The sequence below is a fragment of the Scyliorhinus torazame genome, chromosome 5, assembly GCF_047496885.1.
Source record: "Scyliorhinus torazame isolate Kashiwa2021f chromosome 5, sScyTor2.1, whole genome shotgun sequence".
In the NCBI taxonomy this organism is placed as follows: Eukaryota; Metazoa; Chordata; class Chondrichthyes; order Carcharhiniformes; family Scyliorhinidae; genus Scyliorhinus; species Scyliorhinus torazame.
Window position 1 is genome coordinate 149476516 of NC_092711.1, and position 23255 is coordinate 149499770.

The 23255-nt window shown below is 46.8% G+C and overlaps 1 protein-coding gene and 1 long non-coding RNA gene across 3 annotated transcripts; one reads left to right on the forward strand and one right to left on the reverse strand.

The window, feature by feature from the left end:
- Positions 1-13954: 13954 nt before the first annotated feature.
- Positions 13955-21767, reverse strand: LOC140420074 (uncharacterized). Its single transcript, XR_011946172.1, has 3 exons — positions 21176-21767; positions 20981-21057; positions 13955-14430 (listed from the first exon to the last, which is right to left on the reverse strand). It is a non-coding gene; the product is annotated as an uncharacterized lncRNA (long non-coding RNA).
- On the forward strand, positions 16776-22514 carry LOC140420061 (uncharacterized). Of its 2 annotated transcripts, XM_072504086.1 has the most exons (3): positions 16776-16831; positions 17407-18691; positions 22059-22514. In XM_072504086.1, the coding sequence occupies exon 2, from the start codon at positions 17814-17816 to the stop codon at positions 18681-18683; it is 870 nt and encodes a 289-aa protein (XP_072360187.1). In that variant the 5' UTR covers positions 16776-16831; positions 17407-17813; the 3' UTR covers positions 18684-18691; positions 22059-22514. The 2 variants fall into 2 exon arrangements, with proteins under 2 accessions (XP_072360187.1, XP_072360186.1); XM_072504085.1 differs by lacking the exon at positions 22059-22514 and having other exon boundaries at positions 17407-19640.
- Positions 22515-23255: the final 741 nt, after the last annotated feature.

A 23255-nucleotide genomic window follows, 5' to 3' on the forward strand; every position in this document is an offset into this window, starting at 1 on the left:
TTCTTATCTCATGCCTTAACGTTTTGAGATACCTTGTCAAAGGCCTTCTGGACGTTTAAATACAACACATCTACTGGTCCCCCTCGATCCACTCTGGTTGAGACTTCCTTGAAACACTCTGATAAATTAATCAGACACGGTTTCCCTTTCACAAAGCCATGCTGACTCTGCTTGATTAGATTATGATTTTCTCAATGTGCCGCTGTTACTTCCTAATAATTGATTCCAACATTTTTTCAATAATAAATGTTAGGCTATTCGTCCTAGAATGTCTCGTTGTTTTCCTCCCTCCCATTTTGAATTGGGGGGCTGTCACATTGGCAGTTTTCCAATCCTCTGGTACTTCTACAGAATCCAAGGATTTTAGGAAAATTACAGTCAATGCACCCACTATCTCTGTAGCCATTTATTTTAGGATCCTAGGATGCAGCCATCCAGGGGACTAATCTTATTTCGATTAGTTTGTCCAATACAACTTCTCCAACGATGGTATTTAATTGCTTCCGCCATATTCTTTAGTATTAATGGGATATTCGAAGTATCTTCCACCGTAAAGACTGATACAAAATATCTGTTTAACCCCTCTGCCATTTCCTTGTTCCCCATAACTGACACAGTGGCATGGAGGCACAGTGGTTAGTACTGTTGCTTCACAGCTCCAGGGACCCGGGTTCAATTCCCTGCTGGGGTCACTGTCTGTGCGGAGTCTGCACGTTCTCCCCAAAACTGAGTGGGTTTCCTCCGGGTGCTCCGGTTTCCTCCCACATGTCCCAAAAGACATGCTTGTCAGTTGAATTGGACATTCTGAATTCTCCCTCCGTTACCTGAACAGGTGCCGGAGTGTGGCGACTAGCGGATTTTCACAGTAACTTCATTGCCGTGTTAATGTAAGCCTACTTGTGACAATAATAAAGATGATTATAATAAAGAATATTATTACGATCTCCCAAGATTTATTTTCTAAGGAGCCTCTGTGGAGTTGAGGTTTCAATCAGATCAGCCGGGAACTTATTGAATGGTGGAGCAGGCTCGAGGGGCCGAGTGGCCTACTCCTGCTCCTAATTTGTATGTTATTACATCCTTTATAATAGATTGTAGCATTTTCCCTCCTACTGATGTCAGGCTAATGGGTCTGTGGTTCCCCGTTTTCTCTCTCCTTAAATAGTGGGGTTACATTTACCACCTTCCAATCTGCAGGAACCATTCCAGAATCTATAGAATTTTGAAAGATGACAACCAATGTATCCACTACAGCCGCCTCTGTCAACACTCTGGGATGGAGAGAAGCTTTTGGGGATTTATTAACTTTCAATCCCATTATGGGCAGCAGGGTAGCATTGTGGATAGCACAATTGCTTCACAGCTCCAGGGTCCCAGGTTCGATACCGGCTTGGGTCACTGTCTGTGCGGAGTCTGCACATCCTCCCAGTGTGTGCGTGGGTTTCCTCTGGGTGCTCCGGTTTCCTCCCACAGTCCAAACATGTGCGGGTGAGGTGGATTGGCCATGATAAATTGCCCTTGGTGTCCAAAATTGCCCTTAGTGTGGGGTGGGGTTACTGGGTTATGGAGATAGGATGGAGGTGTTGACCTTGGGTAGTGTGCTCTTTCCAAGAGCCGGTGCAGACTCGATGGGCCGAATGGCCTCCTTCTGCACTGTAAATTCTAAGATAATCTATGATTTTCTCCAGTCCTGCTTTTTCACTAATACTAATCTCTTTCAGTTCCTCGTGTTCACTAGTCCCTTGGTTCTCTCGTGTTTTTGGGACAATTTCTGTATCTTCCTCTGTGAAGACAGACACACTGTTGTTTAGTTTCTCTGCCATTTCCTTATTACCCATTATAAACTCTCCTGTCTCTGCCTGGAATGGACCCTTTTGTCTTTGCTAATCTTTTCCAATAGGAACTTTTCCAGTTCTCCCCAATTTGCTCTCATATTCTATTTTCTCTTTATCAGATTCTTGGTCCTCCTTTGCTGAATTCTAAAACAAGTTCCCAATCCTCAGGCTCCCTACTATATTGTCTCCTCCATTGATCTAATGGAATCTTTAACTTTTCTTGTTCGCCACGATAGCTTCACTTTTGCTTCTGAAAGGAATCTATATTTTATGTAAATAAAATGCGAGTGGTTGCCTGTCTATTGTCTATCGTCATACAAAGAACAACAAAGAACAAAGGACAGTACAGCACAGGAACAGGCCCTTTGGCCACCAAGCCTGCTCGGATCATGATGTCTGTTTAAACTAAAACCTTCTGTGCTTCCAGGGTCTGTATCCGTCTATTCCCATCCTATTCATGGATTCGTCAAGATGCCTCTTAAAACGTCACTGTCGTACCTGCTTCCACCACCACCTCCGGCAGCGAGTTCCAGGCACTCACCACCCTCTGTGTAAAAAATGTCCCTCGCACATCTCCTCTAAACTTTGCCCCTCGCACCTTAAATCTATGTCACCTGGTAATTGACTTTTCCAACCTGGGAAAAAGCTTCTGACTCTGCACTCTGTCCGTGCCACTCATAATTTTGTAAACTTTTATCAGGTCGTCCCTCAACTCCGTCGCTCTAGTGAAAACAATCCGAGTTTATCCAACCTCTCCTCATAGCTAATACCCTCCAGGCCAGACAACATCCTGGTAAACCTTCTCTGTACTCTCTCCAAAGCCTCCACATCCTTTAGGTAATGTGGTGACCAGAATTGTAGGCAATATTCCACGTGTGGCCTAACTTATGTTCTGTACAGCTGCAGCATGACTTGCCAATTTTTATGCCCCGACCAATGAAGACAAGCATGCCGTCTGCCTTCTTAGCTCCTTATCCACCTGCGTTGCCACTTACAGTGATATGTTTATTGTAATTTCCCAATCTACCACAGACAACTTGCCCCTCATACCATGACAGTTTCCTTCTGCGAGAAACACCCAGATAAATTAGACAAAAGAACCCTGTAACCACCCTAGCCCATCTTCATGGCAACGTGGCTGCTTTGGGAACTAAATATCTTCCAACGTGCAAACACCTTTTCATTCTATGCTCCTCGTCAAACTTGGAACCAGGTAATCGCAACTAGCCTCAAAAATGGTCAGCCCACCGGAGGCAGAGGTGTTAGACCGGCCAGTCCAGCAGAAAGAAACCCTCCAATCATCACCATTCACCAGATGTCAGAATGAACAAAATGCAGTCCTGGATGTCAGTGACAGCAGAAACAATAACAACGGAGCCAACATCTGTAATTTATTGTGAACTTGTTGGAGTCACAACAGGTGGGATGAATCACAAAACCCTTCCCCACATTGAGAGCAGATGAATGGTCTCTCCCCAGAATTAACTCGCTAGTGTCTCCGGAGTTGGGATGGTTCATTGAATGTCTCCCCTGCTCAGAGCAGGTGAATGGCTTCTTCCAGGTGTGAACTCGCTAGTGTTCCTGCAGTGTGTATGGATATCTGAATACCTTCTCTCACTAAGAGCAGGTTAACGCCTTCTCCCCTGTGTGAACTCGCTGGTGTCTCTGCAGGTGACATAACTGAGTGAATCCTTTTTCACACTGAGAGCAGGTGAACGGCCTCTCCTCAGTGTGAACGCGCTGATGTCTCCGCAGGTCCGATGATTGAGTGAATCCCTTCTCACACTGAGAGCAGGTGAACGGCCTCTCCTCAGTGTGAACTTGCTGATGTCTCCACAGGTCGGATGATTGAGTGAATCCCTTCTCACACTGAGAGCAGGTGAATGGCCTCTCCCCAGTGTGAACTCGCTTGTGTGCCAGCAGGCTCGATGAAGTAGTGAATCCCTTATCACACTGAGAGCAGGTGAACGGCCTCTCCCCAGTGTGAACTCGCTGGTGTGTCAGCAGGCTGGATAACCGAGTAAATCCCTTTTCACATTGAGAGCAGGTGAACGGCCTCTCCTCAGTGTGAACTTGCTGATGTCTCCGCAGGTCCGATGATTGAGTGAATCCCTTCTCACACTGAGAGCAGATGAACGGCCTCTCCCCAGTGTGAACTCGCTGGTGGATCTGCAGGCTCGATGAAGTAGTGAATCCCTTCTCACACTGAGAGCAGGTGAATGGCCTCACCCCAGTGTGAACTCGCTGATGTATCCGCAGGGTGGATGAATCACCGAATCCCTTCTCACATTGAGAGCAGGTGAACGGCCTCTCCCCAGTGTGAACCCGCTGGTGTTTCTGCAGGGCGAATAACCGAATGAATCCCTTCTCACACACAGAGCAGGTGAACGGCCTCTCCCCAGTGTGACTGCGCCGATGAGCTTCCAGCTGAGATGGGGCCCTGAATCCCTTCCCACAATCGACACATTTCCACCGTTTCCCTAGGGTGTGCGTCTCCACGTGTCTCTCCAGGCTTGTCGATCAGTTGAAGCCTCGTCCACACACCGAACACGTGTAACGTCTCTCCCGCTGTGAATGGTGTGATGTTTTTTGAGGCTGCGTAACTGGTTAAAGTCTTTCCACAGTCAACGCTCTGGAACACTCTCACCCGGCTGTGTGTGTGTCTCGGGGCTTTTCCAGTCACACTGATGTTTTGAAGCCGACAGAAAAGACAAACATTTCTCCTTCTCGATTCAAAGTCCGGTGATATTCAGTGCCAAGGAATTGAGATACTCAGTCAGATTGACACATGACGTTTGAGATTTCTGTCTGTAATTCCTCCTCTTCTAATATCCTGTAAAAACAATTTATAAAAGTTACTTTTCTTCTCCTCATTTTGGAGAAGGTATCCTGAGGGGAACGACAGTCTGGCCGTGGGGTTAATCCTCCGGGTCCTCAGTCTTATTGAGGAATGTCCCCTTGGATCTATGGTGGTGGTGATTCTTTTGTATTTTTGTTATTATGGGAGGGTTTATGTGTTGTTGACTTTATCCTACTCTGGTACAGACGGGGCTTTTATCTGTGAAAGGAGCAGGTTGGGGAGACTTTGGTAAAGAGTTGGAGGAGGGGGTAATGGCGCACGTCCAATTGTGGCGTGAAAATCTGTTCCTGTCTCTCTGTCGCCTAACTAATGGCGGCAGTTAATCTGCAAATTTTCTCAGGGAATGTACGGGGCATCCATCACCCTATCAGAAGGAAAAAGAGCCTCTCCTTTCTGAAGGAGAAAGTCAATATAGTTTTATTACTGGAAACGCATCTGGATGATGAGGAACACTTTAAATTGAGGCGGGATTGGATGGGCAGATTTTATCACCTCTTTTTCATTGAGTCGCAGACTTGTGGCAAACCTTATTATACACTATCCAAGCAGTCAGGGTAACTCTGCCGATTACAATGTGCATGTCAATTTCCTTTGTGCCGGTCCCCCCCATCTCCCGTCCCTCCCCTCCGCCCCCTTCACTCGTCGTTTCTGGGTTCTTTCCTGCGCCCTTCACTGTACAATGGGAGTTATCTGCTATTTACAAGTGGACGGTGCCCTCCCTTCCCCTTCCACCCTGCGCACTCCCTGTCCTGTTTTAAACCTTCCCTTGGGGGTTCCTCTTCTTGTATTTTTGTTCTAGGCTCTCTGGTCTCTGTGTCAGTTGGTTTCTGGTTCTCCCTCCTTTTCCCAGTAGCCCCCACCCTCCCCCACTTTTCCTGCCTGCTCCCTGATCCCGTTGGCCCCCGTATGCCCACCTCCCTCCCCAGTGTTGCATTGGCCGCTGGCTTCAAACAGGTCCTGGAACAAGTTGGTGAATGGCCTCCACACTTTGTGGGAACCATCCTCTGACCCTCGGACGGTGAACTTGTTCTTCTCCAGGTGGAGAAATTCCGATAGGTCTGCCAGCCAGTCTGCAGCTGTGGGCGGTGCTGCTGATCACCAGCCGAGCAGGATTCTCCAGCGGCCGATTAGAGAAGCAAAGGCAAGGGCGTCGGTCCTCTTCCCCATGAATAGTTCTGGCTGGTCCAATACCCTGAAGACTGCCATTTGTGGGCACGGCTCCACGCTCATAACCATGGACATTGCGTCTAAATAGTCTGTGCAGAATTCGACAAGTCTGGGGCATACCCAGAACATGTGGGCACGGTTTACCAGGCCCCGTTGGCTCCATTCACATTTGTCCTCCATCTCCGGGAAGAACCTGCTCATTCGGGTTCTTGTCAGGTATGTTCTGTGCACAACATTCAACTGCATGAAGCTTCGCCTTGCGTAGGAGAAGGTGGAGTTGGTCCCGTTCAGTGCTTCGCTCCAGAGTCCCCACCCTATTTCCGTCCCTCGCTCTTTCTCCCATTTGTCCTGGGTTTTGTCAAGTAAGGAGCGCATCCTTATTAAGAGTTGTCTGGACAGGTCCCCACAGTTTCCCTTCCCCAGACTGTCTGTGTCCAGTAACTCCTCTTGCATTGTGCTTCTCAGGGTTCCTGGGTATGCTGGTGTCTCCTTGCAGAGAAAGTTTTTGATCTGGAGTTCATCCCTGTATGGTAGGTCCAGTCTCTCTGTCAGCTCCTCTAAGGTCACTAGTCTATTTCCTGTGTAAAAGTCCCTAACCATCAGTGTTCCCCCATCCTTTCTTTACCTCTTGAAGGTGGTGTCGAGAATGGCTGGTGCAAACCTATGGTTGCCGCAGATGGGGGCCATGAAGGACACATCGGTCAGACTGAAATGCTGCCACATCTGGTTCCAGGTTCTCAGGGTAGCTGCCACCACTGGACTGGTGCTGGCGGGGATGGGAGTGTTGCCATGGCGAGGGCCCGGAGGATCATTCCTGTACATGAGGACTCGTCCATCCTCACCCATTCCATGTCAGGGTCCTTTACCCATCTCCTCACTCTTTCGGCTGTGGCTGCCCAGTGATAGTATTGCAAGTTCGGGAGGGCCAGGCCTCCCATGTTTCTTCTCCATTGTAGTACTGTTTTAGGGATTTTTGAATTCTTGCCCCTCCGCACAAACGATGTTAGGTTAGGTGGGTTGACCATGATCAATGCACCGGATTATGGGAATAGGATGGGGAGTCTGCCTCTGTGAGTGCTTTTTCTGAGGGTCAGTGCAGACTTGAAGAAGCGAATGGCCTCCTTCTGCACTATAGAGATTCTATGTCATCTATGTTATTTTAATTCGACTATGCTTTTAGTCTGTTTTGCAATATTTTGGGGTATGCGCACTGCATTGTTATTCTTCTGTTTTTATATAATCTTACCATCTTTCCCCACTCACTATGTTTACCTGTTAACTGATCTGGCATTTCAACTAGAGGCTCTGGTCACTCAAATATCCTGCTATGAATTAATTCTGCAATGTGTTGCTTGTATTTATGCTGGCAGTATTAGTTGTTCTACACTGTACCCATTTTCCATCAATATTTCTGTAATTCAGTTGCATTCATTATTTAAAAAATGGTTAAAAAAAACATAAAAGAAATATTAAAAATCTGTCCAACTCATCCTTGAATATATTCAGTGATCCACAGACTCCACTGATCGCTGTGGAAGAGAATTCCATAGACTAATAGCTTTTTGAGGGAAGAGATGACTGGAAATATATAAATAGCAACAGTACAATATTACACAACAAGAAATAATAGTAAATGTACTTTATTACAGACCATAAATAATATGTCTAGTATTTTTAAACTAGATATATCTCTAGCCGATATTAATTTACTGTCCCATTAAATGTCAGCCATCTCCTGGAGAAACCAGCCCTTTAATTGTGATAAAAGAAAATTACTGTGGGTGCTGGCTTCTAAAACGAAAGAGAAAATGATGGAAAAGCTTTGTCAAAGAGTCATCGGACTCGCAACGTCAGCTTTTTTCTCTCCCTACAGATGCTGCCAAACCTGCTGAGATTTGCCACCAATTTCTCTTCCTTTAATTGTGAACATCAGGAAAGAGACCATCCTTTTATTTATTAATTATTTTTTTAATGCATTTTATTCAAACTTGTATCAAAGTAGGTAACAGCAAATAAACACCCCGGAAAACATTCTTCCCAACAATCAACTATCCAGTTTGTACAGATTTTTCTCCTTTTTCACTCCCCCGCCCCCGGCGACAAACAGCTCCTCAAACATGGTCACAAACATCCTCCACCTTTTCTCAAACTCCACTGCTGCACCCTTAAGTCATACTTTATCTTCTCTAACTGCAGGAAGTCGTGCAGGTCACCCAACCGCGCTGCTATCCCCGGTGGCGAGAGACCATCCTTTTAGCCAGACAAATAAATGTGTCAAGCTGAGGGAGCAAAGGATGTCAATGTCTTTAAGAGAGAGAGAGAGAGAGAGACCTGGGCCAAGCTTTGCAGAGTCTGCACCCTCCCTGGATTCACTTCCTTTCCCTTCAGTTGCTGCAAGTCACCAATTGAAGGTCAGAATGAGAAATGGAAAGGGGGAGAAAAGAAAGTGTTTTACTCACAGATGTTGGAGACAGGAGTTTTTTTCCTTCACTTCCGCTGTGACATCACAATAGGGCCCTGCCTGAATCAGCCAATAGGAATTACTCTATTCCGCGCTGTAGTCACCGGGTTCCAGTGCGCAGGCGCGGCGCTTCCCGCCCCACCCGTTGTTTCGCCCGCCCCCTGAACAAGGCAGAAAAAAATCCGACAACAGAACCTCCTCGAGACAAGATTTCCAGGCAACCGGCTGACGGCCAGAGCGAGAAGCCGCTCGGTGATCTCCCCCTGCCCACGACTGCGCATGTCCAAAAAAAGGGGCGGCTGCGCATGTCCAAAAAAAAGGGGCGGCTGCGCATGTGCAAAGGGTAGCCCGCCTCCTGACCTTTTACCTGAGGTATTGACCAATGGCAAGAGTTGGAGGACAGAAGCCTGGGATGAAAACTATCCCTCTGCCTCAAAGACAGGATCTGATGTTCTTTCTAATTGGAATCGCCCAGGCTTCACATCCAGCTTAGGAAAACGTGGCAGCCGGTCCTCGAAGAACTAACGGGAGCAACACCTTCTGGCAGGCCGACGGCTCGGATGTTCTTTCTCTGACCCTCGGTTCTCCAAGTCCTCCACGACTTCTGCCACTGGCCAGTTTTCCAAGGTTTAAATTCTTGCCTCTGTCAAGGAGGCAACTTGCTCAACGTTCAGGATTCTCTCCTCGGGATCATCGAGCCTCTTCATGGTGTTTTGCAGCTCGGCCTCATGAGTTCACAGATATTGAGTCAGCACACTCAGCCTCTGGTCGGTAACACGGATGATAGTAATAATAATAATCTTTATTGTCACAAGTAGGCTTACATTAACACTGCAATGAAGTTACTGTGAAAGTCCCCTAGTCGCCACACTCCAGCACCTGTTCGGGTACACAGAACGAGAATTCAGAATGTCCAATTCACCAAACAGCACGTCTTTCGGGACTTGTGGGAGGAAAACTGGAGCATCCAGAGGAAACTTACACAGACACAGGGAGAACGTGCAGACTCGGCACAGACAGTGACCCAAGCTGGGAATCGAACCCGGATCCCTGGTGCTGTGAAGCAACAGTGCTAATCACTGTGCTACATTGCCTCAGTCGTCAAGTATTTTCAGGACCAACATTGATCCATTTCTAGATATTGAAGATATCGACGAATATGGGGATTAGTTTGGGAAAATGGTGCTGAGGTAGATTGGCCAATGAGCTCATTGAATGGTTGAGCAGGCTTGATGGGCTGAATGGCTGACTGCAGCTCCTATTTGTTATGGTCTCTGTGTCCAGGACAGGAAGCAGTGAGCAGGGATCTGTCAATCAGCACCTTCAGGAGAATTGGGAGGGTGAATATTAGATACAGCAGAGTGAGAATGGAGGGAGAGTGCGTGGGATGGAGATTTACAGCTTTTGGGGAATGAGAGAGGAAAGAATGTTCTCTAGGAACTAGAATTGTCTGTTCTGAGTTTCTATCCTGTGCTGACAGTGATGTCTTTTGTAAATTGTTTTTACAGGATATTAGAAGAGGAGGAATTACAGACAGAAATCTCAAACGTCACATCTCAATCTGACTGAGTATCTCAATTCCTTGGAACTGAATATCACCGGACTTTGAATCGAGAAGGAGAGATGTTTGTCTTTTCTTTCGGCTTCAAAACATCAGTGTGACTGGAAAAGCACCGAGACACACACACCCGAGTGAGAGTGTTCCAGAGCACTGACTGGAAAGAGCTTTAACCAGTTACCAACATAGCGATGATAAGGAAATGGATGGTGTGTGTGGTGTCAGTTTGGCAGCGGATGGAGGTTGCTTCATTCAGGGGCACTAGCTTAGCAGCCCTGGTCACAGCACATCTGCCGCTTTCGCCGGCACGGTACTCCACCAGCCCGATAGTGGTGGCGGCTCTTTGGATCTGGGGCCAGTGGAGGAGGCATGTAGGGGAGGTAAGAGCATCAGTGTGGACCCCAGTATGCGGCAACCACCGATTTGCCCCGGGGAACATGGACGGGGGTATCGATTGTGGAGGAGGGCGGGGATTGTGAGGGTGGGGGTTCTGTTCCTGGAAAGGAGCTTTCCGAGCATGAGGGCGCTGGAGGAGAAGTTTGGGCTGGCGAGTGGGAACGACTTTAGATACTTGCAGGTGAGGGATTGTGTACGCAGACTGGTGCCGTCCATCCCACATCTCCTGCCGAAGGGGAGGCAGGACAGGGTAGTTTCTAGGGGAGAGGTGGGAGAGGGTAGAGTTTCAGACGTCTACAAGGAGCTAATGGGAGCTGAGGATATGCAGACTGAGAGCCTGAAGCTTAAGTGGGAGGAGGAGGAGCTCGGGGAGGTGGGGAGGGAGGGGGGGGGATGCTGGAGGATGGTATGTGGGCAGAAGCCCTGAGAAGAGTAAACCTGACCACAACATGCGCCAGGCTCAGCCTGATCCAGTTTAAGGTCGTGCACCGGGCCCACATGACGGTGGCCCGGATGAGCAGATTCTTCGGGCTGGATGCACCGGAGGGCCGGCTAACCATGTACACATGTTCTGGTCATGCCCTAAACCCGGAGGGTATTGGCAGATGTCATGTCCTGGGTGTTGAAATCTGGGGTGGTAATGAGCCCGGAGGTGGCAATCTTTGGGGTTTCGGAGGACCCGGGAGTCCAGGAGGAAAGGGAGGCCGATGCTCCGGCCTTTGCTTCCCTGGTAGCCTGGCGACGAATACTGTTAGCATGGAGGGACTCAAAGCCCCCGAGGGCTGAGGTATGGCTATCGGACATGGCGAGCTTTCTTGGCCTAGAGAAAGCCAAGTTCGCCTTGAGAGATTCGCTACTACTAGGGTTCGCCCGAAGGTGGCAGCCATTTATTGACTTCTTCGCAGAGGAGTAAGCGTCAGCGGGGGGGGGGGGGGGCTGGCGGCTAGGGTAGAGTAGGGGGATATTGAGGCAGGTCCGTGCATGAACAGCGCCGTGGTTTGCAGTATGTAATTTGCGTCTTGACTTCTTTTTTTGTTTGTACTGTACAATGTCATTTTTTCTTTCTGCTTAAAATACCTCAATAAAATTGTTTGTTAAAAAAAAAGTAAATCAACCATTCTTGAACACCAGCTGATTCTGTACAGTGGGTCGCACTCTCGCCTCTGAGTCAGGAGGTGGGGGGGTTTGAATCTCCTCTCCAGAGACTTGAGCCCCCATAGTCCACTCTCCCGGTGTCAGTATTGAGGGAGTGTTGTCCTGTCAGAGGGACCATCTTTAGTGTGAGACATTAACCGTGCCGCCCCTTTAAAATATGCCCCTCCTTCAAAACTGACAGAGGGCCTCAAGAAGGTGCAAGAAAGCTTCACAAGGATGATAGCAGGACTGAGTGTTTAAATTACATGATAGCTTGAATAGGTTGGGGATATTTTCTCTGGGAAAAAGAAGGCTGAGGACTGACCTGAGAGAGACTTTAATGGGTGTGATTGGATTGACATAATCAACTCATCACTGTGATTGCAGGATGGAAATTCAGAACTGACAATTTTATTTGTCACAGAAAATCCTTCATCTCAAACTATAAATCTCTGTCTCCCAGAGACTCCCTCCTCCCTATTGACTGTAACACTAATTCATCCCACTATCCTCCTCCTGCTTTTCACCCAATTCTCCTCCCCTGAAGATGCTGACTATGGGGTTCAGTTTCACTCGCCCCTGTTGTCGTCCTCGATATGTCACCCAGGTGCCTAAATCTTTACACCTGAAGTTAACAAACTGTTTTGCTAAGGGGGACATCACAATGAAATCCAGTGACTATCCACATGTACTTTTCCTGCAGTCCAGATGTGGAGGTGTTGTGGGGCAGGGTTGATGAGTTGGATATCCCGCCTCCTCCGAGTCTGTCTGTGTATTTCTAACGGTTGTGTGAGATTGGTGACGGTTACTAATGGCGATGACATTACCCATAATCCGTTGCAGTTCAGAAAGCACTCTTTCTGTCACATTGAGGGAGTCTGTGTCGGGGCCGTGGTGTGGGGTCGGGGAGGGGGTATCACTCTGGTGGCATCATCAATAATGTCACATGAACCAGTGACTCCGCAGGTGTCTCTGCAACTTGTGATTCAGAGGCCGGTCTGGGATCCTCAGTTAGGGTTATCAGAGGTCAGTGTGTATCCAGGGTTAGGGTTGCTGTTGGTTTAAGGTTGTGTTTAAGGTTAGAGTCATATTTGGCATTAGTATATATTCGGTTTGAGGGTTTGGGTTATAAGGAGTTAATGTTAGGTTATGGTTCGGATTTGTTTATGCTTGTATGGTTATAGGCGATTCGGGGTTAGGGTTTGGATTATAAAGAGTTAGGGTTAGTTGATAATCAGTGTTTGTTTTAAGAATTTTTATGATCAGTGGATACTTCAGGTGATGAGTGATTAAAGTGAATGGATATTTACAGTGGTGATAGTGGGCATTCACAGTTAAAGTTATTGAGGATGTTAGTTAATTTTAATTAATAATAATCTTTATTGCCACAAGGAGGCTCACATTAACACTGCAATGAGGGCAGCACAGTAGCATAGTGGTTAGCATAATGGCTTCACAGCTCCAGGGTCCCAGGTTCGATTCCCGGCTTGGGTCACTGTCTGTGCGGAGTCTGCATGTTCTCCCCGTGTGTGCATGGGTTTCCTCCGGGTGCTCCGGTTTCCTCCCACAGTCCAAAGATGTGCAGGTTTGGTGGATTGGCCATACTAAATTGCCCTTAGTGTTGGGTAGGGTTACTGGGTTGTAGGGTGGAGGTGTGGGCTTGGGTAGGGTGCTCTTTCCAAGAGCCAGTACAGACTCGATGGGTCAAATGGCCTCCTTCTGCACTGTAAATTCAATGAAATGAAGTTACTATGAAAAGCCCCTAGTCACCACATTCTGGCGCCTGTTCGGGTAAACTGAGGGAGAATTCAGAATGGCCAATTCACCTAACAAGCACATATTTTGCGCATTGTGGGAGGAAACCGAAGTACCCGGAGGAAACCCACGCAGATACAGGGAGAACGTGCAGACTCCACACAGGCAGTGACCCAAAATGGAATCGAACCTGGCACCCTGGAGCTGTGAAGTAACAGTGCTACCCATTGTGGTTGTTATGATTAGGTTAAGAGTATTCGGTGTTATGATTTGGATTATTAGAGGTTAGGATTAGTGTTGTTAAGGTTAGTGCTATTATGGGTTCAGGTGATTTTGGGTTATCAGAAAGCATTGAGCTTATGGTTTTGGGGACTGAGAGTCAGAAACTGTGATTGACAACATCCAACATCACTCTATGTTGTTTCCCCTGTCATTGTTAACCATCCTTTTCACCAACAATATGTATATAAGAACCATACGTGCTGTAAATATTGAACATAAAGTGTTACTGTGTGTCAATTGAAAATGCGAATAAAAATATTTTTTATAAAAAACAACCATTTTTACAATATGTGACTTCTAACTAATCAGTTTCCTCAAAGCCTAATCCTAATCACGGAGAGTCACAACTTGTATCTATTGAATGTCTTTAACCAGTAAATGTTTCAAGAGAAATTAAAACACCCAGTAGTTAACTGAAAGAGCTAAACCACAAGGCTTAATGTCTTTAAACAAAATCAAATTTTAATGTGATTTTTTAAAAAAGCACATAATGAAACACTACATTTTGTAATTACATAAGTTGTAAAGTCCGAACTGTATTGTCGTTCGACCGAAGAGATTCTTTACACATTGTGAGATCTTGAAGGTTTGTTTACTTTTTCAGGGATTAACCCAAAGGTATGCCACAGCCCTCTGGAATACACATCATTTTCTTCTCAATATTTCAGCAACTCTTCTCAGGCCCAACGATTCGTCCACATCTTTCCATTAGCTTTTGGTAAATTGAGCCTCCAATGCTTGATGTCTCTGGATTACTCAGCACAAGATTGAGCCTCACTGCCTTGTTGTGACTTTGGGCAGACAGATTTCTTTTTCCAACCAGCGCCCAGATCTTCTTCACTCCTCATTTCAAGCTCACTGTTGAAGCTGATTGCTTCCACAACCAGAGAAACCAACTGTGCCGGTCACTGTAGGTTTCTTCATCTAGCTCCAAGCTAGGTAAACCTTCCAGCTTTTTTTCCCCTCACGAAATCCAAGGAAACTTGAAAATACAGTAGACCAAATCTTCAATTGCCTTCTGTGAGAAATGCCCAGATAAATCCAACAAAAGAACCTCCCAAACCCTACAACCCACCTTCATGGCAATGTGATATGTTCATAGAGGTTCCAAACACAAAAGCAAAGTAAATATGATTTACCTTCAAAGCAACCTTTCATTCTATGATCCACATTAAATATGAATTAGATTTTCACAACAACTCTCAAAGAGAATAAGTGGGCTGGAAGCAAACTTATGAGATCAACCAGTCCAGCAGGAATGAACCGTCCCACTTCTATTAGCTGTCAGATTGAACATGATCCAGTGATGGGAGTGAGAAACAACAGAAATAACAGCAAAATTCGAACCCTGTAATCACTGGTGAGCTTGCTCAGGTCTCAGTTCAGATAACCGACTGAATCTCTACCCACACAGGGAGCTGGAGAATTGTCTCTCCCCAGTGTGAACTCGTTGGTATGTCAGCAGACTGGATGACCAGGTGAATCCCTGCCCCCACACATAGGCAACTGGTCAAGAACCTCTCCCCGGTGTGAACTCACGGATGTGTTAGCAGATTGTACGAACTGTTGCTAACACAATTATATCTTTGTTTTTCAAACAAGGTGAAGAAGCAGTGCACAATATTTTAGATGTGGCCTCGCCAAGGCCCTGCGCTGCTTCCATTCCCCTTCTACTAGCAAACCAACGTTTTGTGATTCCTGTACCAGGACACCCAGATCTCTCTGTACCACTTAGTATTGCAATCTCACTCCATTTAAATAGGATGCTGTTTCTCTACTCCTCTTGCCAAAGTGAAAAAGTTCATATTCTCTCACATTATATTCCATCTGCATTTTCCCCCACACACTTAACCTGCCTGCATCTTTTTGTAGACATAGCATCATAGAATTTACAGTGCAGAAGGAGGCCATTCGGCCCATCAAGGCTGCACTGGCCCTCCGAAAGAGCACCTACTTATCCCCACCCTTCCACCCTATCCTTCTAACCGTTCTAACCAAGCAGTTAAACTGGGACTCACTAACATCTCATCTGAAAGATGGTACCTCCAGCAGAGCAGCACTACCGCAGTGCTGCACTGCAGTATCAGCCCTGAGTTTTGTTCTACAGTCCTGAATGGGAAGATGAGCTCAGAACTTTGGAACTCAAGAGGTAGGAGAATTACCCACTGAGTTCTGACTGACAGTGAAGGTGAAGAGGACTGGGAGGAGGTATGTGTGGAGCATCAAAACCATCGCAGACCAGGTGGGCCGAATGGCCTGTTTCTTTGATGTCCATTCTATGTCATTTCAACCAGTGGAACATTTCAGACACGGAATGATCAATTTCATATTAAGGATTGTTTGGGTGTAATGCTGAAAGCAAACTTTTTTTGTAAAATAATTTCAGCTGAGTTGCCCTGAATGAATGAGGAGAGATCACAGGCAGCAGTTCTTAAAGAGACAGCAGTTCTGAAAGAGACACCTATCACCCAGAAAATCTGCACTCAACTGATCCCACATCAATGATATCACGCAGGTTGTTCAATCCAAATCTGGTTTATTTGACCTAAATCGAGAATATTAAACTCCAGTCCAGTTCCAGTCCTGTAACTTCAGCAGAATGAAACTCCAAGTGGCAGACTGAATATGGTTTGGTCCTGAATAGCAGCAACAACAGTAAAATCCTTCTCCCTCTCAAATGTTTGTTCCCCACACACTCCCTCTTCCTTGTTGATTTTGACACTGATTCATCCGAATATCCTCCTCCTGCTTTTCCCCAATTCTCCTCCCCTGAAGGTGCTGACTCCCTGGTTCAGTTTCACTCTCATCTATTGCCCTGCCCAATGTGTCACCCAGGTGTTTAAATCTTTACACCTGAAGTTAACAAATTGTTTTCGAGGGGGAACCTCATAATCAAATCCAGTGAATTCATTTTCATTTCATTTCAGTGACAACCGACATGTGCTTTGTGTCAGGGTGGGGTCACTGCGTCTCCCCCTCCTCTCCCCTCCCCTCCCGCCCCTTTCCATCCCAGTCCCAGGAGTTTGGAGGCTGGGATCCGGGTGAGAAATGGCAGCCGTAATTCCCACAACCCCCCGCGCTGGAGAAACCGCTCGACCGCTGCGCGGGCAGCCTGGAACTGCGCATGTCCAAGGGTGATGTAAAATGGCGCATGTGCAGGAATGGACCTTTTACATTGGCCAAATGGTCGGCGCACCTGGAGGTAAATGTGCTTCCAGTGCCACATGACTTCCGTTGCCCATTGTTCTTTGGCGGCGCGGAGCCAATAGCAAGCTTTGACAGACCGGAAGGACATTGGCTCTCCAGCCTATCAGAGCGCGGGCATTGTGTGAATGAAGATTAAGCTTCACACAGTCAGAACCCTCCTCCTGTCTCCAATATCTGTGAGTAAAACACTTTATTTTCACCCCCTTTCCATTTCTTTTCTCATTCTGGCATTCAACTGTGGCCTTGCAGGAACATTCTGCTGTATCTTAACCAACTGAAACATCTATTAGATATATTTGTATTTTGATGGGGGAAGAGCTAACTGGTGGCGATTTAACCTGAGAATCACCACACCTCAGGCGAGGGGCAAAGTTGAGAAGGTGGGCCCTTCATGAATAACCTCAGCCAGCACAGGAATTTAACCACCTCTGTATCACAAACCAACTGTCCAGCCAACAGATCGAAACAAAATATCTAAACATGTATCAGTCTGGCAGCCTACATGAAGATTTTCAGTCTGTGTCCAGGACTGGAAGCAGAAGCATGGATCTGTTAATCAGCCTGAATCAGCATCTTCAGGAGAATTGGGAGGGGTAATACCAGAGTGAGAATGGAGGGAGAGTGCGTGGGGCGGACTTTACAGCTTCTGGGGAATGAGAAAGAGGAAAGAATGTTCCATAGAAACTAGAATTGTCTGTTCTGAATTTCTATCCTGCACTGACAGTAATGAATTTTGAAACTCTTTTTACAGGATACTTCAAGGGGAGGATTTACAGGCAGGAAACGAAGACGAAATATCACATCAAGATCTGACTGTCACTCAATTTTTCGGGTCCTGAAAATCATCAGTCTTTGAATATAGGAGAAATATTTGACTGTTCTGACAAAGGGTCATCTGGACTCAAAACGTTAGCTCTTTTCTCTCCCTACAGATGCTGCCAGACCTGCTGAGATTTTCCAGCATTTTCTCTTTGGTTTTTGGCTGTTCTGTGTTCTTCAAAAGATTTTAAACATTCGTGTGACTGGAAAAGCAACAGGACACACACACACACCCGAGTGAGAGTGTTCCAGCTTTAACCATTTACACAGCTTGAAAAAAACATTATCATATGGAGCCACATTTGTTCGGTGCGTGAAGACTTCATTTGATGGTCTAACATGGGGAGACACAAGGACACCTGCACCATGGAGAAACCATGGAAATGTGGAGAATGTGGGAAGGGATTCATATCCCCATCGAAGCTGGAAATTCATCGACGTAGCCACACCGGGGAGAGACCATTCACCTGCTCTGACTGTGGGAAGGCATTCACTCAGTTATCTAGCATGCTGATGCACCAGCGAGTTCACACCGGGGAGAGACCATTCACTTGCTCAGAGTGTGGGAGGGGTTTTGCTCAATTATCCAAACTGCAGAGGCACCAACAAATTCACACCAGGGAGAGACCGTTCACCTGCACTGAGTGTGGGAAGGGATTCAGAGATTTATCCACCTTGTTGGCCCACCAGCGAGTTCACACTGGGGAGAAGCCGTTTACCTGTTCTGACTGTGGGAAGGGATTTACTTATTTATGCAACCTGCTGACACACCAGCGAGTTCACACTGAGGAGAGACCATTCAGCTGCTCTCACTGCACAAAAAGGTTTAGAACGTCATCTAACCTGCTGGAACATCAGCGAGCTCACACTGGGGAGAGGCCATTCACCTGCTCTGACTGTGGGCAGGGGTTTACCCGGTCATCCAAACTGCAGAGACACCAACAGATTCACACTGGGGAGAGACCATTCACCTGCGGTGATTGTGGGAAGAGATTCAGAGATTCATCTGCACTGCTGACACACCAGCGAGTTCACACTGGAGAGAGACCGTTCACCTGCTCTGAGTGTGGGAAACGATTCCGAGATTCATCCAACCTGATGAGACACCAGCGAGCTCATTCTGGGGAGAGACCGTTCACCTGCTCTGAGTGTGAAAAGGGATTCACTCAATTTTCACACCTGCTGAGACACCAGCGAGTTCACCAGTGATTACAGAGGTTGGATTCTGCTGTTATTGCTGCTGTTGATCACACCCAGGACTGAACCATGTTCATTCTGACACTTGGTGAAGTGGGAGGTTCGGAGGGTTTCTTCCTGCTGGACTGGCCGGTCTCACAACTTGGCTTCCAGTGGGCTGATGCTCTTTGAGCCTGGGAGAGAACATTTCCACTGAAATGATCCACAAAAGCTGATAAAGGATATTTATTTTATCCTGGACAGTAAATAGTGTTTTTCCTACCACAGTTGAATCTAAAATAAATATATTTGTCTCTGTTCCATTGAGTCTGCAGCACAGGGCAAGGCCAGTCGGCTCAATTGGTCTCTTAGTATTCATGCTCCACATGAAAAGACAGCACGGGTGAGTACGGTAGCATAGTGGTTAGCACAATTACTTCACAGCTCCAGGGTCCCAGGTTTGATTCCCGGCTGGGTCACTGTCTGTGCGGAGTCTGCACGTTCTCCCCCTGTGTGCGTGGGTTTCCTCCGGGTGCTCCGGTTTCCTCCCACAGTCCAAAGATGTGCAGGTTAGGTGGATTGGCCATGATAAATTGTCCTTAGTGTCCAAAATTGCCCTTAGTGTTGATTGACTGGGGTTACTGAGTTATGGGAATAGGGCGGTGTGGGCTTGGGTGGGATGCTCTTTCCAAGAGCCGGTGCAGACTCGGTGGGCCGAATGGCCTCCTTCTGCACTGTAAATTCTATGATTCTATGAACCTCCACCCATCCCTCTTCATCTCCTCCATCAGCATATCCTTCTATTCCTTTCTCCCTCATGTATTTCTAGCTTCCCCTTCAATGTATTCATGCTGTTCACCTCAACCACTCGCTGAGTAAAGAGGTTTCTCATTGAAATCCCTATTGGATTATTGAACCCCTTCATCATCTTAAAGACTTCCATCAGGTCACCCTTCAGTCTTCTCTTTTCTAGAGAAAGGTAGCTCCAGCCTTTCCTGAGGGTTAAATGCTCTCAGTTCTGGTAGTATTCTTGTGAATCTTTGGTGTACCTTCTCCAGTACCTCGATTTCCTTTTACTATCTGTGGGCTCCATATTTGAGGAAAGATGTGATATTCTCAGAGAGGATGCGGAGGAGATTTACGAGAATGGCACCAGGGATGAGGGACTTCAGTGAGTTGGAAAGACTGGAGCAGCTGAAATTGTTCTCTTTAGATTTGAGTCATGAGGACAGAGTAGGAGGCCATTCAGTCCATTGATTCCCTGTTGGCTCTGGAGCCAGCGAGTCAGTCTCATTGCCCCGTTCTAACCCTGTAGCCCTGCAAGTTCATTTCTCTCAAATGTCAATCCAATTTCCGTTTTAAATCCTCCCTTGTCTTCATTTCCAACCCCCTCACAGGCAGCGAGTTCCAGGTCATTACCATTCGCTTCATCAAAATATCCCCCCTCCCCACCACCTCCCAGCATTAATCTCTTACCTGAGACCTGAAATCTGGCCCTTCTATTCCTTTCTCTCTCATGTATGTATCTAGCTTCCCCTTCAATGTATTCATGGTGTTCACCTCAACCACTCGCTGTGGTAGCGAGTTCCACATTCTCACCACTCGCTGGATAAAGAGGTTTCTCATTGAAATCCCTATTGGATTATTGAACCCCTTCATAATCTTAAAGACTTCCATCAGGTCACCCTTCAGCCGTCTCTTTTCTTGAGAAAAGCAGCCCCAGTCTTTCCTGAGGGCAGCACGGTAGCATAGTGGTTAGTACAGTTGCTTCACAACTCCAGGGTCCAAGGTTCGAGTCCCGGCTTGGGTCACTGTCTGTGTGGAGTCTGCACATCCTCCCCGTGTGGGCGTGGGTTTCCTCCGGGTGCTCCGGTTTCCTCCCACAGTCCAAAGATGTGCAGGTTAGGTGGATTGGCCATGCTAAATTGCCCCTAGTGAGGTTACTGGGTTAGGGTGATGGACTGGAGGAGGCGTGTGCTTGAGTGGGGTGCTCTTTCCAAGGGCCTGTGCACTCGATGAGCCGAATGGCCTCCTTCTGCACTGCAAATTATATGATCTATACATACATGATATGATCTGAGGGTGAAATGCTCTCAGTTCTGGTATTATTCTTGTGAATCTTTGTTGCAACTTCTCCAGTGCCTCTATTTTTCTAAATGGAGATGACAAATGTTGACAGTGCTCCCAGTGACCCTGGTTCTAAACAAGTTGAACATAACCTCCCTGCTTTTCAAATCTATTTCTCTAGATTGGAACCCTTTTGATAACCCTACACCCCCTCATCCTTGTCCCATCAGCGAATGGGAACAGCTTTTCTTTATCCGTCTTACCTAAACCTGTCATAATCTTGTCCACCTCTCTCAAATCTCCCCTTGACCTCCTTTGCTCCAAGGTGAACAATCCCAGCCTGACATGAACAAACAAACAGAATATGTTAATAACTGGGATCGGACGGGACTGTTTAATTTCTGTTTTAAAGATACTGGGAATATTGTTCTGGACAATAAATGAATTGGAATATTTACCTTGGGTGTGAGTGAATGGAATCAATCTGGTATCCTCCTACGTTCTATTCATAACAGGGCAGATAAGACAGCCAGACACTCCCTTTGATCTTTTCATCAGCGTATCTGAGAGTTAAGAATATGTGACATGATTTTGGGATACCGGTGTGGGTGTGCAGATGTGATTTGTTACATGTGAAAAATAACAAGCCTAAATTCATGGTGAAATGGACTGAAGACTGGGTCCCAAACACACACAGCTACTGGAGACACAGCAGGAGATGAAATGGTTAATGTGGCCAGGGGATTGAGACACCATTGTGACATCATCAAGACATTGACACACTCCAGAGAGAAACTGACTTTAAAACAATCAGGATAGAATTAAACACACTGGACATGGTCAAAGTGGGAGTGAAATTAAAGCGATGATGGGATAAGGAAGGACTTGGGAGAAATAATACTGAGTAAGAACTGTCCACAAAGAGAGAGCTGGAGAATCTTGTACATCCATGCTTGATCTGTTGCTTGAAGCATCTGTCCTAATGTGCCAGTGACCTAGAACTCACGGTGTTCCTTCAGGAGAAGAAAATATCAAGTAGATGTTACCCCAGGCGGAGCCAGACAGAACTGGAAAATAATGCGTCAGAGAGAGTGTTCTCCTCCCCCTCTAGGTGTGGACTCTAAGAATCCTGGGGGACTCCCTACTTCAGGTTTTCTTGCTAATTAGCGAACATTAAATTAAATTCTATGACTGGCTGGATTTATTATGAATTTGATTGTTACACTTCTCCTGTTTTTATTCCTGTTGTGATTACGCTCTGGGTAAGGATGGTTGACAGGTGACAGGATGGGAAATTGTGGTTTGGGTCTTCACTGACCAAATGTTTTATTGATCCGAAAGGTGTAATAAGGACCAAACTCCAACTGAAATAGAGCAGAGCTGAGAACAGACGACTTGCTGTGTGGGAAGAGGGAGATCAACAGCTCCCAGAGGACAGAGAAAACAAGAGTGCCTGGAATCCTAGACAACACCTGGCTGTCAAGGCCACCATGTTTTCACTGCTTGGCATGGGAATGCTGACTCCCTGTACCGGGGACGGAGCGTGGGGAAGACAATTGTTTGAGAGTTGGACGTGGCTTGGGTGGGTACAGATGGTTCAATGACAGGCTTTGTAATTGGTCTGTTCAAATATTAGTTCGGCAATGATTGGGTTAAATCAGTCTCCATAGACTTTGTGATGTAATAAAGTATAAGAAGGGACTCCCTGGGCACAGAGGTTTGTTGAGGTTTTACACATTCCACTGACTGGGACCATGGCATCTGGGGCAGAGCAGGGAGCATTTACCTGGAGATGGTGCTTCTACTCAGAGTGTAATGGGAATGCTGCTGCACTTTGATATTACTGCTCAGACATTAACATGTGTTAGCTCTTATTTATACTGAATAAAATCTAACCACGGTCACCAATAAAGGTTATGTGAATAATTTCAGAGTTTGGGGAAGCGGGTGTTAAGGATCAAAACATTCAAATTAGGAGGAGTAGGCCATTCGGCCCCTCAAGCCTACTCCACCATTCAATAAAATCAGGGCTGATCTGATTGTGGTCCCAACTCCACTTTCCTTCCTCCACCCTTTCTCTCCCACGTCAATCAAGAATTTATCAAACTCAGCCTTAAAACGTATTCACTGCCCCTCCACTCTCTGGGGAAGAGAGATCCACAGACCCACGGCCCTCAGAACAAATATCCTCATCAGCATCTTAAATGGGAAACCCCTTGGGCTGGATTCTCCGCCTTGCCAGCAGTGCACCCATGCTGGGGATTTCCTGGTGGCATGGGGCTGCCCACAATGGGAAACCCCATTGACCGGCTGGTGAGATGGAGAATCCCGCAGCCAGCGGGGCGCACTGCACCAGAAAACAAAATCACAGCCCGGTTTTTAAACAGTGTCCCCGAGCTCTAGTCTCTGCCACAAGGGGAAACATCCTCCCATCATTCTCTCTGTCAATTCCACTCAGGACCTCGTGTTTCAATAAGATCATCTCTCATTCTTCTCAACAGCAATGGATACAGTCCAAACCTGTCAAACCTTTCCTCA